Consider the following 12,685-nt stretch of genomic DNA (forward strand, 5'->3'; position numbering starts at 1 on the left):
GGGATCGAACCGGGGACCTTGAGGAAACACAGACAAGCTGGTTTTGCATTGAATCACTTCAATCTCACGCGCTCCCAATTGCGCCATCCCGACATCCTTGAAGACTTCGATTGAGATGCCCGTACTAGAACCCAATCGCCACTTCAACCCGTGAAGTAGTGGACAACCTATTTTAAGCCAGCCTTTCAAGGACCAAAACCTGAAGTCAACGCCTGTGTGAACCTCCATACACCTGATGCCTCCTGCGTCGGGAACAGATGGTGTTGTACATGGGATTGTGTTGCGGCGCTGCTCTCGATGCTTTAAGGTCAATACTCACTTTGCTGGGAACTTCTATAGGCATCGGCATGGCAAGCCACTCCTATTAAGGAATGATGGAAATCAGCGCATCCATGAGCAACGAGAGATGAAGCAAGCATGTCTTACAAGGGTTTGGGCGGTGAAGAGCGCAGTTACAGCGCGCCATACGTGGAGTCAACCGTAGCTCGTGTAATGTAGTTCAGACCTCAGAAGTCCTGGTTCAAGCCTCAGATGGACCGCTGCGAAGCAGCCACTGGTAGCAGGGTTGTCCTATTTATTGATAACGCGTCCAGCACAACTTTTTGGGGGGGCTGACCAAGTCACACGTGCTTCTTCGTCACTATCATTTCACCTAGAAGCGGGTCGGAAACTTTCACCACTCTCATGGTCAACTGACATTGTTTGTTGTACCCACATACCTCCCCGTCTTTGTTCAGACTTCCTCCTGCGCCTGCGTGGCTAGCCTGCCGCTTTTCGGTGACGCTAGAGTATGCGCATCGGCGCGCAGAGCTCTGCCTGGCTCAAATCCCAATCTGCTGTACTCTTGATTCAGATTCGTCAGTCTAGACGGTAGCCCGTGTCGGTACACGACAAAACCACACCTTCAGCCAGTGTCTCCGACGTGACAGAGGCAGACCATAGGCTGACTTGTAATATTTTGCACGTGTGTGCGTAGAGCGCGTTCAATCTTTGCTCTGTCCGCAAGATGTGTAGCATAACCCATCAGACCGCCAGTAAGCCACAAGCTGACCTCGCGCAGTACAGGTTCAGCCCTGATACAGTGGAGCTCCCTAGCGATATCGAAGGGCCGCACCCCCAGCCACAGTCTGTATCAGTCATTACATAGATCGTTTCGTCATTCAGCGCCTGAGATTGAGTGCAGGCTGCAGTGCATGGTTGTGCATGGGATGAATGCATCCATCCAGATTGCAGCCTAGACAATTTTGAGTCGGCTGACTGGATGCTGCACTGATAAGCGATTCATCATTCGGTGCAACCCAGGACTCGGCTCCATGCCCCACACGCCACTTTGATAAGGCACACATGCTACATACATCTGCACCTTCCCAATTAGGACAAACCAAGAGCGGAGAGGAGAGGCTTGGTCTCTCACACCCATCGGCCGTATTTCCCCAACCCGGACGAGGGAGCAGACTCGTGGATTGGTCCAGTCAACTGGATGCTGGATAGGGCAGTCTGCTTTCGCGAATGCAGTGTAATGTATTGTAATCATCCCCAGCCTGCTCTTGCGCGCCCAACCAGGTGCGCTTGCGCCGCCGCACTCTCGCTCGCACCCAATGCTTGCGGGTGCATACAGCCATAGCCTTCTTCGCACGCACGCAGAGGGATCGGCGAGTCTTTCCAATGAAATGAGCAGGGATTTGCAACTGGTCATTCGCTTGGAGAAGCTGTCAGAGCGTATGCAAGGCGATGTGTTACATCGATACTCCGCTTAGAGTCTAGACCCATCCGCAAGAGCCATCGCCCAAACTGCTCAATCGACCAAGCCTCGTTCAAGCCTCGACTCACTGCTGCCCTTGAGCGACGAAGGAAATGAAGTGAGAGGGTCGTGCATTGTATGCCTATAAAGATTGCATGGATGTCGGGCTGCATTCGATGGCGTGCCGAGTGAAACAAAGCGGGCGTTATCATGTGCAGCAAACCTTCAAAAGCAAAGCAGCATCTATTGTCAAAGGCGCCATTGCGCTCGTGGATGCCCACCCCCTCACCGCTGGCATCCATTACGACTGCGATCCCAGCCGAAGCAATATCTCTCTTCTCGCCGACATTAGTGACAGTTGCATCCACGATGTGTGAGCAACACGCACACCCGCGATCCAGTTGGGAAAGCGAAACCGAGTTGCGATCCAAAGGAACTCTCGAACAGCCATCTTCTTGTGGGTACTGCTCCGTCTGACAGAAAATGAGAACATGAAAGGGAAACTGCTGACCGCGCAGCTGCGCGACCCACAGGTCCCGCTCCACCGCGGCGAAGCACTTTGCTCAACATGATCAATACCGGCACAGAGGCGAGCGTGAGCGCTGGACAATCTGGACAAATGGCGGCGGCACCAGCAGTGTCGTGCCACCACTACGAGCCGAGCCATCCCCATTGCGCCCGCCTCCCCGCGGCTCAGCAGCACCTACGTGATGTCTTGCGCCAGGACAGCTTTACCACGACGGCCTCGCTACACGGATGGCCGCTTACGACGACCATCATGTCCCGCGTGAAAGTGGGCTCGCTCGGCCAACATCAATCAGCGCAGACGGCATGGATGCTTCCACCGCCGACGCTTCTGCCGCTACCGCTGCCCACATTCACGCTCACCGAGCCGAGCGAAGACTCGGCGGAAGCATCCACCACGCACGAGCTCTCCCTGGCGGAGCTGGCCTACATGCCTAGTCTCCCTGTGCGCTCTGTGGTTCCAGGGTGGGCGAAAATGGCTGTAGCAGCGGATGAACCCTTGTCCTCCGCCAACTCGTCTCGGGCTGAGCCAGCAGCGCATGGCAACGGCAACAGCAATGCAGCATCGCCGCTGGTGTTCAAGATGCCGGTCGGGCACTTCGCGCTGGACAAGCGCCGGCTGTGCCCGCCGCCTTGCGACGCCCGCGGGCGCGCAAACTGCCATGGTCGCTGGTGGTCGCGCAGGAACATGGGCTACGACTTTGTGCGCCCCGCTTTGCGCCGGGCGAACAGCTGCCCCGGCGGCGTCGCAGCTGCGGTGGACACGACCGGGGAAGTGGTGCCTCCATCCGCAGCTGGCGCGGAAATAGCGGTGCTGGGCGGAGAGCACATCGTCCGTCCCAAAGTCCAGCGCCTTCAACCCGTCCACCTGCGCCGGACGGCATCGAGCTGCGACCCCTTCCTTGTGGACGACGCGCTCCCCGACCTCAATGCAGCGGCAGCGGCAGCCGAGGCCAGAGCCGGGGTTGACGATCTCGAGGTCAATTTCGATCTCAGCACACTCCCCACCGAGACGGTATGCGTCCAAAAGCGCCGCCCTGCACCGCATTCCGGCCTCGATCGGATATTGCAATCGACCGCAGCACTTGAGCGCGTACCCAATCGCCGTGCTAGTTCGGCTATCAGCGTTTCCGGTGGCAACCTCGGCCCCAAGCGCATGCCTTCGATCCTGCTGAAGAATGGCAGCGGCAATAGCTGCGGCGGGAACTCTACATCTTTTGCGCGAGAGAATGCCGGTGTACCGCGCTCATTTGCCGGACGCCATCTGCAATTTCCGCCACCGACGTCGCCGCTCGAGGCGCTCAAGAAGACGTTGCTGGAGCAGCAGCAACTGCAAGGCCCGCGCGGCCGAGCGACCTCGCCGCCGCCGCTACCCATCGGCGACTTTAACTGCCGCCGAGGCGCACTGAGTGGCGAACCATGGTCGAGTCGACGGGCGCACCTGCGCGGGCATCCGCAGCTGATGGACGCGAGCGACTCCGAGGAGGACAACGATGACGTGGTCATGCGCTCTGATGACGAAGACAACGATGACGAGAACGGTCTGTCCAGCTCGTCGTCCGTATCTGGCTCGGAGGACGAAGACGATGCGAACGACCACGACGAGGTGATGTACAACGCAGATGCCGCAGAATTTAACGTCACGATTGTCGATAAGTCGCATCCTGTACCGTGCTCACTCGTGTTCGAGGAGTTTCCAATTAAGGAGGAGGCGCTGATCATCCGACACGACACCGAATACACCTCTGTGCCATTGTCACTTCACCTCCCCGTTCGCAACTCGTCGCGACTGCAGCGCAGTGATGTTGGCAAGCGAATCAGCCAAAGAGGCGCTTCCGTCGGGTCGCGTGCCGCCTGAACCATCTCGTAACGTTCGCCCCGACGCCAACTTCACCTTCGCAAGCACCAGCAACACATTACACTGCATCCCTTTTTGCAAATATCTTCAAGAATGTAGCAGCAATCTATATCGTAGTAAGGAGGACCGACTGTAGCATAGAGAAATTTTCAAACACTACTGCGATTCTAACTTCAATTTTTGCGAGGTACAATCAATGCTACGTACAGCGGGTAACGACGCGTGTACATGGAAAGCCGTCAGAGATCAGTCGAGAGGGATGCCCGCCAGCTCCTCGTAGCCGAGTGCGATGTTCAAATTCTTTTGGGGAGGGGGACAGGGGAAATATAATGAGCTACTTTGGTCTGCGCAAGTGTTTCATTGGCAACGTACCTGCAGACACTGCGTCGCAGCGCCTTTGAGCAGGTTGTCAAGGGCGGCGACGGCGACGACGCGTTTTCCGGACGAGTGCACCTGGAAGCCGCCAATCTTGATCCCATGCGTGAGCGAGATATCCTTGACCTCTGGCACCTGCAGGCCGACTTGCACGAGGTCATCTTTCGCATAGTACTCCTCAAAGAGCGCACGAACGTCCTTGGCGGTCAACTTTTTGCTCAACGGCGCGCTAACGGTCGACAGGATCCCCTGGAACCACGGCGCGACGGCCGGGATGAAGGCGACCTGCAGAGCGTCCTCGGCGTGGCCGGCGCCGAGCAGCTTGCTGAGGTGTCGTGACGCTTCGCGCTCGTGGATGTGGTCCGTCAGCGAGTACGGCCGCACACCTCCAGCCAAGTCCTCGGGCGCGATCTTGGGCACGGTCTTTGACGCTCCGCCGCCCGAGCTGCCGCCCGACGGCGCTGCCTTGGTGCCAGCGCCGCTGTAGCCAGACACCCCAAAGACTGTCGGTGGACAGCTCAAATCAAGGTATGGCAGGAGCGGCGCGATCAGCGCCTGCGTGTTGGTCGCGTAGCAGCCCGGGTTCGAAATCAGTGTCGCGTCGCGGATCGCCTGTCGCGAGTAGAGCTCTGTGAAGTTGAAAGGGACAAAGTCAGCGAGGTTGGTGGCTGAGAGAATTGAGCGGCAGACAGGCGTGCAGTGCAACAGTTAAAGATGACTTTCTTGTTCTTCTGAGCTCTTGTTGAATTACATGTCGTTCGTTGCGCCCTCGCCCGTCCGCCGTATTTGTTTCTGCGCAATGCTAATACGCACCTGGCAACCCGTACGTCCAGTCCTTCTCGAATCTATAATCTGCGCTGAGGTCGACTACCTTGGCGCGATTCTTTCCGGCGCGCTCTTTGCTTCCTTGGAGAACAGCGTCGACGAATGGCTTGCAGACACCGTTGGGCAGTGCCATGATGTAAGCGTCTGGCGGAGCGCTGTCGCCCTTGCCGGCTTCGAGCTTGCGCAGGTCCTCGACACCGATGTTCGAGTAGCGCACCTCCTCCTTGTTGTAGCCTTCGAGCTTGCGGCCAGCGAGCTCGCGCGACGAGACATGCGAGAGAGAGAGGTAGGGGTGCTTGTCGAGCAGCGAGACGAGCGCTTGGCCTGTGTAGCCTCGCGCGCCAATCAACGCGACACGCTTTTTCTCAGTCGTCTCACCGGGGAGCGGGCCGCTCTTTTCGACTGCCGTCGCATAGCCGCGGCGCCCGCTAGCAGCACGAAAGGGGGTGCTGCAGCTGCGGCTCAATGCGCGCGCAGACGTGTGCAAGCCGCGCGTGCCTGTCGCAGACGATGCCGGTCGCGTGGCGTGCAGCGGCAGGTAGGCCCTTTCGATACGCCCGGAGGTCTCCACCTCCCGAAGCACCCGCTCGACCTCGGCGACGTCTTGGATGCCATAGTAGAAGAGGCTCCGGCCGTTCCGCGTAAAGCTTCCGTCGGCGCGCTCGTAGTGCCAGGCGCGGTTCTCATCGTCGGCGCGGCCAGTCCAGATGAGTCGTTTGTGGTCACGCTTGATGAGACTCCAGACATTGTCGGTGACACTGTTCAGCACGCCATTCTTGGTCGACACGAGCTTGGTCAGAATGGGCACCTGTTGTCCGGACGGGTGTGCGACAAAGGCAACGACGTCGCCCGGCTCGTCTCCGTAGATCGTGTACGGCGTTTTGGAAAGCTCGGAGAAGAACTGTGCGACAGTCTTGCGTCCCGAGCGCACCTCTTCGTCGTTCTCCTTCAAAATTGAACGCAGACGCTCGGCGCCGGCCGCCTCAATATCACTGTGCTTGTAGAGCTTGTAGCCGCGGCGAATCAGCGTGCCAGCGCCGCTGTCTGTGAACAGCTCCTTTTGCAGTTGGTCCACCGAAATAATTGCGACGGACGACGAGCGCGGCAAGTGGTCGAGCAGCTCCTTCATCTCGCGTAGCTTGAGCTTGGTTCCATACTTGACCCACTCTTGCTTCATCAAGTCGTCGTACTCTTCGTCCAGGTTGATCGTCTCGAGCAGCTCTTTAGTCTTGCCGTGGAAGAGACCTCCCTTCTCGTTGAGGTAGACGATCTTCAGCGGTTCAAGCACCTTGCTCAGCTCCGAAGCGGCGACGTCGGCGTTGACGTTGAGGATCTGGCCATCTGGCGTCTCCGCCAAGCTTGTAAGGATGGGCAGGCAACCGGCGCGAATGGCGGACTCGATAGGTTCCTTGTCGACCGAGTAGATCTTGCCCACGAGCCCGTACTTTTCCTTGTCGAGGTAGTCGGCGGTGAACGTGCCTAGCGGGATAGGCCGCGCGCGCGAGCCGAGCGACTCGAGCTTCTCCACCAGGCGCATGTTTTCCTCAAGGAAGACCTTGCGTGCGACTTGGAGGGTCTTCGCATCGGTGATGCGAATTCCGTCGATGTAGTCGGGGTTCACACCTTCACGCTCAAGGATCTCATTCAGCTGCGGCCCCGCGCCGTGCACCACGACCGGGTAAAGGCCGCTATCAGTAGAATCGCAAATAGGTCAGCGTCGCTTGCACCACCACGCAGGCGGAAAGCCGTGCGACTCACACCCTGTGAAGGAAGCTGAGCGAGAGCGCAAGCTCGTCAAGCTGGTGAGTGAGAATGGCACCGCCGACCTTGAGGACGGCAAACTTGTTAGCGGCGGAGAAGATCCGGAGATAGCGCTCGACCTCTTTGCGAGAGGCCAGTGAGTAGAGTAGGCGCGTGATCGTTTCCTGCAAGCAGCAGAAATGAGTCAGCATTCAGCTTCAGCTCACGGCACTTGTTCGTACACGGACTCGATCACTGGCATCTTCCCGAACGACAGTGGTGAGGCTCCTTCGCTGCTGCTGGGCGCTATCGGTGCTGCGGCAGCGGCGACTGTTACTGAGCCGCTGAGAAACGGTGGAGGCAGACCTCGCACTCCCCCATGCACTGTTGCTGATAATGTTTGTGATTTCAAGGCGGCGACTGCAAGTAGTCGAGGAGTAGGGTGCAGCAGCAGCTGCCAAGGAGGCCGCTGCGGCTGTGCGGGCCACCGCGAAAGGTCGAGCGAGCATGCTGGTCGAGCACTTCGCGATCAGCATGTCTACTGCTTGCTCGCTTTCGTGGAGCGAGCTTGAATACGTCTGATGTCTGAGTGTCTGTGTTGCACAGCAAGCTTGACCATTGACTAGGTCACAGAGCACCAGGTGTGCGACAGATACGTCGAGGCTGGTTGATGGAGATGTTCGCAGATGGAGGATGAATGGAGGTAGATCAGGTCTCCCTCTGGATGGATCCTATGGTTGCGAGCGTCAGCGGTGCGAGTAGACCAATGGGGAGAGGTTCAAATGCCCAATACAACGGCAGGCAGAGATAATGGCTAGGTTCATGCAAGTCTGAGCACCGTACACGTGTACATACCATAGTCCCGCCAAGGGGGGGAAAGGGGAGACGCTGGTGGATGTGCCAATGGTGGGGCCAATTGCCGCGGCAGGGCTGAATGCAACGTCACGTGACCCTTTCAGTCGCTTCATTCAAGAGCAGACACGACGCAGGAACCGATATGCACATCACGTGACCGTCAAAGCCAATTCTAATCATCGCAAGCTGCGCTTCGCTTTTCCCGATGACCGCACTGGAGATGGTACAGCGTATATCACCATGCAGCCAACGGCCAAGTCTGCGCGAGCGCATCGGTTTCTAAGACGGGTCATATCTCGCCACCGTCAAACATTCGAAGCACTCTCTTTGCGCCTACAGTGGCCCTCAATTCTCAAGTGGGCACAACAGTCGGAATTGTCAACCCGTCGAACAGGCATCAGCAGTGGCCCAGTCGAAGTCTTCTGTAAAATACCATTGTTTAAATTCACTTTATAGGGAGGTGAAAGTACGGTACCGTCAGGATTCTTCTTTCTTGTTCGTAAGGAAGAGGCACGCGCGTGTATCGAACGCTTATCCGCCCTTCGCAAACTTCTTGAGGTTGGCGAGGGTTCCTTGCCACCTGTCCTGGTCGCCCTAGTGTAGTGAGAGTCAAGCGATGTGATGTCAGCGCGGAGAGGAGATTAGGAAGGCGTCGCGGAAGGCGACTCACAGGGTAAGGATTCTGCGAGTCGGAGAATTGCCAGAATGAGGCGTACGACCAGGACGCTGGCGGCGTGCCGATGGACGAGCTGTAGTGTGCCTGCACCAGCGGGTAATCGCCGAACGCGGCCGAGTTGCCCGTGCACTGGGTCCACCAGTCGAGAGTAGTGTAGATCATCTGCACGCGACAGGGAAGAACAGTATAAAGAGTGGATGAGGAATGAACATCACCAGCCAAGGTGTATCGGAAGACACGAATCGGCTGATTGTTCGGTCACTCACAGGGTGGCGGCCAGTGTGGGCCTTGTAAGTGTCGCCAAAGTCCTTGATCCATGAGACCATAGCGGAATGGCTGAGACCGTAGCATGTGGCACCGTTGGGGTTGTACTCCATGTCAACCATACCAGGGAGCGTGATGCCATCGTTGGTCCAGCCACCTCCGTTCTTGAGGAAGAAGTTGGCTTGCGCGGCGCCGCTGGAACTATCCGGGTGCGCAAAGTGGTAGCCGCCACGAATCAGGCCGGCGCTGGTGGCACCTCCGTAATTGGGGCTGAAGGAAGAGTCCTTGGAGCTAGCTGTGGTCATATGAAGAGCGGTAAGAGGCGAAAGAATTGCATTCAGAATAGTAGCTAATGATTTTCGAACCCCCCTTACTGGTGCGCACTGCCTTCGGTCGCCTTTATGATGACGAATTGAGCGCCTTTGGCCTTCTGTGTCTTCATGTTCACTATCGCAAAGAAAGCAAAGCAATCAGCTGGGCCACCATTCGCCACGGATGAGGCTCAGCACACACCTGTTCCCTGGTAGTGCGAGATGTCGCTGTGACCCGAGAAAGGCAAGGCACGACGCAATCAGCCAATGCACCGTGCGACAAGACATTCTAAACAGCTGGCCCAGCGGGTACAGTGCCCTCACAACCCAGGTACGTTGTCCCGCTTGGTGAGCTCGTTGTCTCCGGCTGGGGCAGCGGCGACAAGGGTGGCCAAGGCGGATAGAACGGCGATGAGCTTGAGCTGCATGATGATGCTGATTTGCTGTGATGGAAGAGTTGCTGCGAGGGGAGAGTTGCTGCAAGGGGAGTTGCTGTGATGGGATGGGTGCGGGTATGAAGATGGTGATGAGGATGGAGGATGGAGTGGATGGGGTGCAGCCAGAGGGACTCTCAGGACTTCGAACGTGCGGCTATTATATATCTTCTGGGTGGCCGTGATGACTAGGTGTCGAACCACAAATGTAAAAAGCGCTTTCTACAAAGTACAATGCTATGGATGCTGTTGCATGTACCGCATATTTTGGGTCCCCGAGGTGCAACGGCCGCCGGCCAACTGCTGCAAACCTCCAAGACTCGGAACCCTCGCCGCAAGAAGGAGCGTCCAACTTCAAAGCTACTCCCTCGCAAAGCCAAGTGATTGATTGCATCCCTTTCCTCCTTGAGATGGATCCTCGCTTAGGCTGCTGGGTGTTGGATCTCCCTGGTTATTGACCCTCTTGCATCATGCATTATGTGTTTTCATTGTCGCATGCAACAAGCGTGTGGGGTGGCCGTGGGCCACTCTTTACTGCTCGGTCGCGTACCCCACGTGCTCGGTTTCACTGTGCCAAGGTCTTGATGTGACGGTAGAAAGGGATCGACCGCTGAATACCGTTGTCAGAAATCTGAGGGCCCAGAGCAGCAGGCGACTGGGCAAGCTAGGCATGTACGGACAGCCGACAGTGAAGTCGTGAATATACAGACTATAAAACACACCAACAGGTCGTCCACCACAACAAATACTACGCTGCAGCTTGCCCATTATTGTACCATGTGGCGTGCAATCTTGAAAGCACATTGTCGCGACGAGTAGGTTAGAACCCCCGAAGTACAGGCTACTAGGGCCCAAATGCCGAAGAAACCAGCAGCTGGACCTGCCTGAATGTGTGCCAGAAGCGGCTTAGGCCGCTGCTGTCGCTCCGGGTCGCTTCACAATGGCTGCATGGTCTTTAAAAATGAAGTTCAGTATGCGAGTTTCTCGTTATAAGGAGGGTGCACCATGTAGCCAGCTCGAGCATGGAGGCAGCAGCACGCCAGAGCACGCGCAGTTCCATCAGAGTGGTCCAGGGTAGCCCACCGCAATCCCCCGGCGGCGGACCTTGGCTGCCCCCAATCCACATGGCACATTGGCCTTTTCCGTTCTCCCTAGCGTGTCCGTGGCAGGTGGAAAGGACCATGAGGCAACTCCATCAATAAGTCCTATTATGAATCCATCAACCCTTTTCGAGAAATGATTTTAGGGCGTTTATACGTTGTTCGACTTCGTAATAAAAAGGGTATCATTACACTGATTTCTTGCATTATTGGGTATGTTCAACACTCGGAACGATCACGTTCGATCACTCCATGTTCACACTGCACAACATTCAACAAGGCCCAACCCTTCGTCATTCGAGCGAAATTATGATATCATATGTAAATACTCATATGTATGTACCGTATGTACATATGTGCACACTGCTAATGGCAACAAAAGCAGCGATTGCACCTGCACTTCCCCCAAGGCCGAAGCCGAAATGAGCGTATGTATACACAGTAACAATGCTTAGTGGTACAAGGCAGGAGGTGGCAGCATTGACTTGCACATAAATGTACACGACGCTCTCGTAGTGCGGGCGAGTGAGCGATCGACAGGAACGCTTGAAGCAAAGGGCATCTCCTCAGTATCCCGTCTGGCCCGTCGCCGATGGCCAACAGGCGGGCGCATGCGCTACACTGAGCCAAAATGCGCTAGTGGTGTCGGAAAGCCCGAGCAGTTTGACTTGTTGGGCTGTGACTTGGCCCGGAACCGCGAGCACCGAGGGTCCAGAGTCCAGACTGCCAGAATACTGCCGGCCATGCGAAATGCGTCCTTCCTCCTCCATGTACTCACATCACCCTGGCCTCCCCTTTGTCTACAGTGGCGAACCCTCTCTCGAGCTGCGTCATCCTCTCACGCGCCCATGTCGCTTCTCAAGGTTCATGATGCAGGAGGGCTACAGCAAGCTTCAAGCCACGTTTTATCGCTTCATCCGGCTTTAAGCTTCAACGTTCCTCGGATATCAACGCTCAACGTAACACCGTCATGCGAGTCATGCGCGTCATGCGTGGCTGTTGGACCCAATTCTGTTCGCCGAAACAGGGTAGAGCAAGCTGCTATTACATGTCCCCATCTCTCACCGACAGCTCAAATGTGGCCCCGCATCGCAAGTTATCGAATCCTGCTCGCGGATGGCGCGAGTGCTCGACTCTCGCATCTTCACGCTGCCCTTGACCCCATTCCCACTCCATAAGTCACCACATACCCGCAGATGGTAAATAGATCTCCGGCCGGTTCATGTGCATTCAACGCCGTCAGCGACGAGCTTCCGCAACCTACTGCCTATTGCTGCACACTCGGAACTCCACACGAGTAAGCGGCCCTTCTCCCGGTCCCGGTCGACGACTTAGCCTCAGCGCTGCGAAAACTCCTCCTGAACGGCCGTTAGCACCCTCTCTATGACGGATGGGCAGAACGTCCTGCATGTACAGCCACAGGTACGTTAGCTACGAGCAACAAGGCCAATGACAAAAGGAAGCGCAAAAAACCCTGGCAGGCGGGCGCCATACGATCTTAGCGCTTCTCATCCCCTTCACCGTCGCGCTCACATCGTTGCTCATCATCTGCCGCCAGATGCAGACGTCGTCCTCCTCCCCTGCATGACCCAGGGTTGCCCGATCACAGCCATCGTCGACTCCAGCTCCGCAGAGTCCGTTTTTCGCACCACCTCTGTACTGAATTCGGCATCGAAATACATGCGGATGCTGTTATCGGCAGACCATCAGTCGTCGACAGGAGCGACCGTCGAAGTGTTCAGCCGGAGGGGAAAGTGTAGCAAACACAGAACGGGGTCAGCTTCCATCAATCAGCACCATTGTTTGACATGGGCAACACACCTGATTGTGCGACACCCTTCTCGCATTACATAAATAATAGTCACACGCATCTCATCGCATTTCCCCGATGTATCTAGCCCTCAAAGGATTTATTGCAGTCTCTGTCCAGGAGGTGATTCGTGCCTGATCCCTTCGCTTCCAGTATTCTGTTCTCTGGAGG

The 12,685-nt window shown here is 56.7% G+C and overlaps 5 protein-coding genes across 5 annotated transcripts; 3 read left to right on the forward strand and 2 right to left on the reverse strand.

Annotated features, from left to right (window-relative positions):
* The first annotated feature begins 1,824 nt into the window (after positions 1-1,824).
* K437DRAFT_59004 (uncharacterized protein) lies at positions 1,825-4,275 on the forward strand. The gene is made up of 2 exons (XM_013384511.1): positions 1,825-2,198; positions 2,275-4,275. Exons 1-2 carry the CDS (start codon positions 1,952-1,954, stop codon positions 4,122-4,124), a joined length of 2,097 nt encoding a protein of 698 aa, XP_013239965.1. The 5' UTR covers positions 1,825-1,951; the 3' UTR covers positions 4,125-4,275.
* A 9-nt stretch (positions 4,276-4,284) lies between these two features.
* K437DRAFT_260203 (putative ARG6-n-acetyl-gamma-glutamyl-phosphate reductase) lies at positions 4,285-7,871 on the reverse strand. Its single transcript, XM_013384512.1, has 5 exons — positions 7,313-7,871; positions 7,083-7,249; positions 5,313-7,012; positions 4,497-5,128; positions 4,285-4,424 (listed from the first exon to the last, which is right to left on the reverse strand). Exons 1-5 carry the CDS (start codon positions 7,571-7,573, stop codon positions 4,371-4,373), a joined length of 2,814 nt encoding a protein of 937 aa, XP_013239966.1. The 5' UTR covers positions 7,574-7,871; the 3' UTR covers positions 4,285-4,370.
* Positions 7,872-8,325: 454 nt separating this feature from the next.
* Positions 8,326-9,586, reverse strand: K437DRAFT_260204 (glycoside hydrolase family 25 protein). The gene is made up of 5 exons (XM_013384513.1): positions 9,373-9,586; positions 9,244-9,306; positions 8,862-9,154; positions 8,590-8,757; positions 8,326-8,513 (listed from the first exon to the last, which is right to left on the reverse strand). The coding sequence occupies exons 2-5, from the start codon at positions 9,299-9,301 to the stop codon at positions 8,451-8,453; spliced, it is 582 nt and encodes a 193-aa protein (XP_013239967.1). The 5' UTR covers positions 9,302-9,306; positions 9,373-9,586; the 3' UTR covers positions 8,326-8,450.
* A 1,512-nt stretch (positions 9,587-11,098) lies between these two features.
* On the forward strand, positions 11,099-12,017 carry K437DRAFT_59061 (uncharacterized protein). Its single transcript, XM_013384514.1, has one exon. It carries the CDS (start codon positions 11,316-11,318, stop codon positions 11,880-11,882), a length of 567 nt encoding a protein of 188 aa, XP_013239968.1. The 5' UTR covers positions 11,099-11,315; the 3' UTR covers positions 11,883-12,017.
* Positions 12,018-12,685, forward strand: K437DRAFT_59062 (uncharacterized protein). Its single transcript, XM_013384515.1, has 2 exons — positions 12,018-12,126; positions 12,263-12,685. The coding sequence occupies exon 2, from the start codon at positions 12,289-12,291 to the stop codon at positions 12,556-12,558; it is 270 nt and encodes an 89-aa protein (XP_013239969.1). The 5' UTR covers positions 12,018-12,126; positions 12,263-12,288; the 3' UTR covers positions 12,559-12,685.

The sequence above is a fragment of the Tilletiaria anomala genome, assembly GCF_000711695.1.
Source record: "Tilletiaria anomala UBC 951 chromosome Unknown K437scaffold_179, whole genome shotgun sequence".
NCBI lineage: Eukaryota > Fungi > Basidiomycota > Exobasidiomycetes > Georgefischeriales > Tilletiariaceae > Tilletiaria > Tilletiaria anomala.

What these genes read in the sequence shown, in the direction of transcription:
- K437DRAFT_59004 (XM_013384511.1), top strand. Translation starts at nt 1,952, where the DNA reads ATGTGCAGCAAACCTTCAAAAGCAAAGCAGCATCTATTGTCAAAGGCG. An exon ending in TCTCGAACAGCCATCTTCTT is followed by an intron (nt 2,199 to 2,274) that starts GTGGGTACTGCT and finishes CGCGACCCACAG; the next exon opens with GTCCCGCTCCACCGCGGCGA.
- K437DRAFT_260203 (XM_013384512.1), bottom strand. Translation starts at nt 7,573, where the DNA reads ATGCTCGCTCGACCTTTCGCGGTGGCCCGCACAGCCGCAGCGGCCTCC. An exon ending in GGGAAGATGCCAGTGATCGA is followed by an intron (nt 7,250 to 7,312) that starts GTCCGTGTACGA and finishes TGCTGCTTGCAG; the next exon opens with GAAACGATCACGCGCCTACT. An exon ending in CTGGACGTACGGGTTGCCAG is followed by an intron (nt 5,129 to 5,312) that starts GTGCGTATTAGC and finishes TCAACTTCACAG; the next exon opens with AGCTCTACTCGCGACAGGCG.
- K437DRAFT_260204 (XM_013384513.1), bottom strand. Translation starts at nt 9,301, where the DNA reads ATGAAGACACAGAAGGCCAAAGGCGCTCAATTCGTCATCATAAAGGCG. An exon ending in CATAAAGGCGACCGAAGGCA is followed by an intron (nt 9,155 to 9,243) that starts GTGCGCACCAGT and finishes ATATGACCACAG; the next exon opens with CTAGCTCCAAGGACTCTTCC. An exon ending in CCCACACTGGCCGCCACCCT is followed by an intron (nt 8,758 to 8,861) that starts GTGAGTGACCGA and finishes TGTCGCGTGCAG; the next exon opens with ATGATCTACACTACTCTCGA.
- K437DRAFT_59061 (XM_013384514.1), top strand. Translation starts at nt 11,316, where the DNA reads ATGCGCTACACTGAGCCAAAATGCGCTAGTGGTGTCGGAAAGCCCGAG.
- K437DRAFT_59062 (XM_013384515.1), top strand. Translation starts at nt 12,289, where the DNA reads ATGACCCAGGGTTGCCCGATCACAGCCATCGTCGACTCCAGCTCCGCA.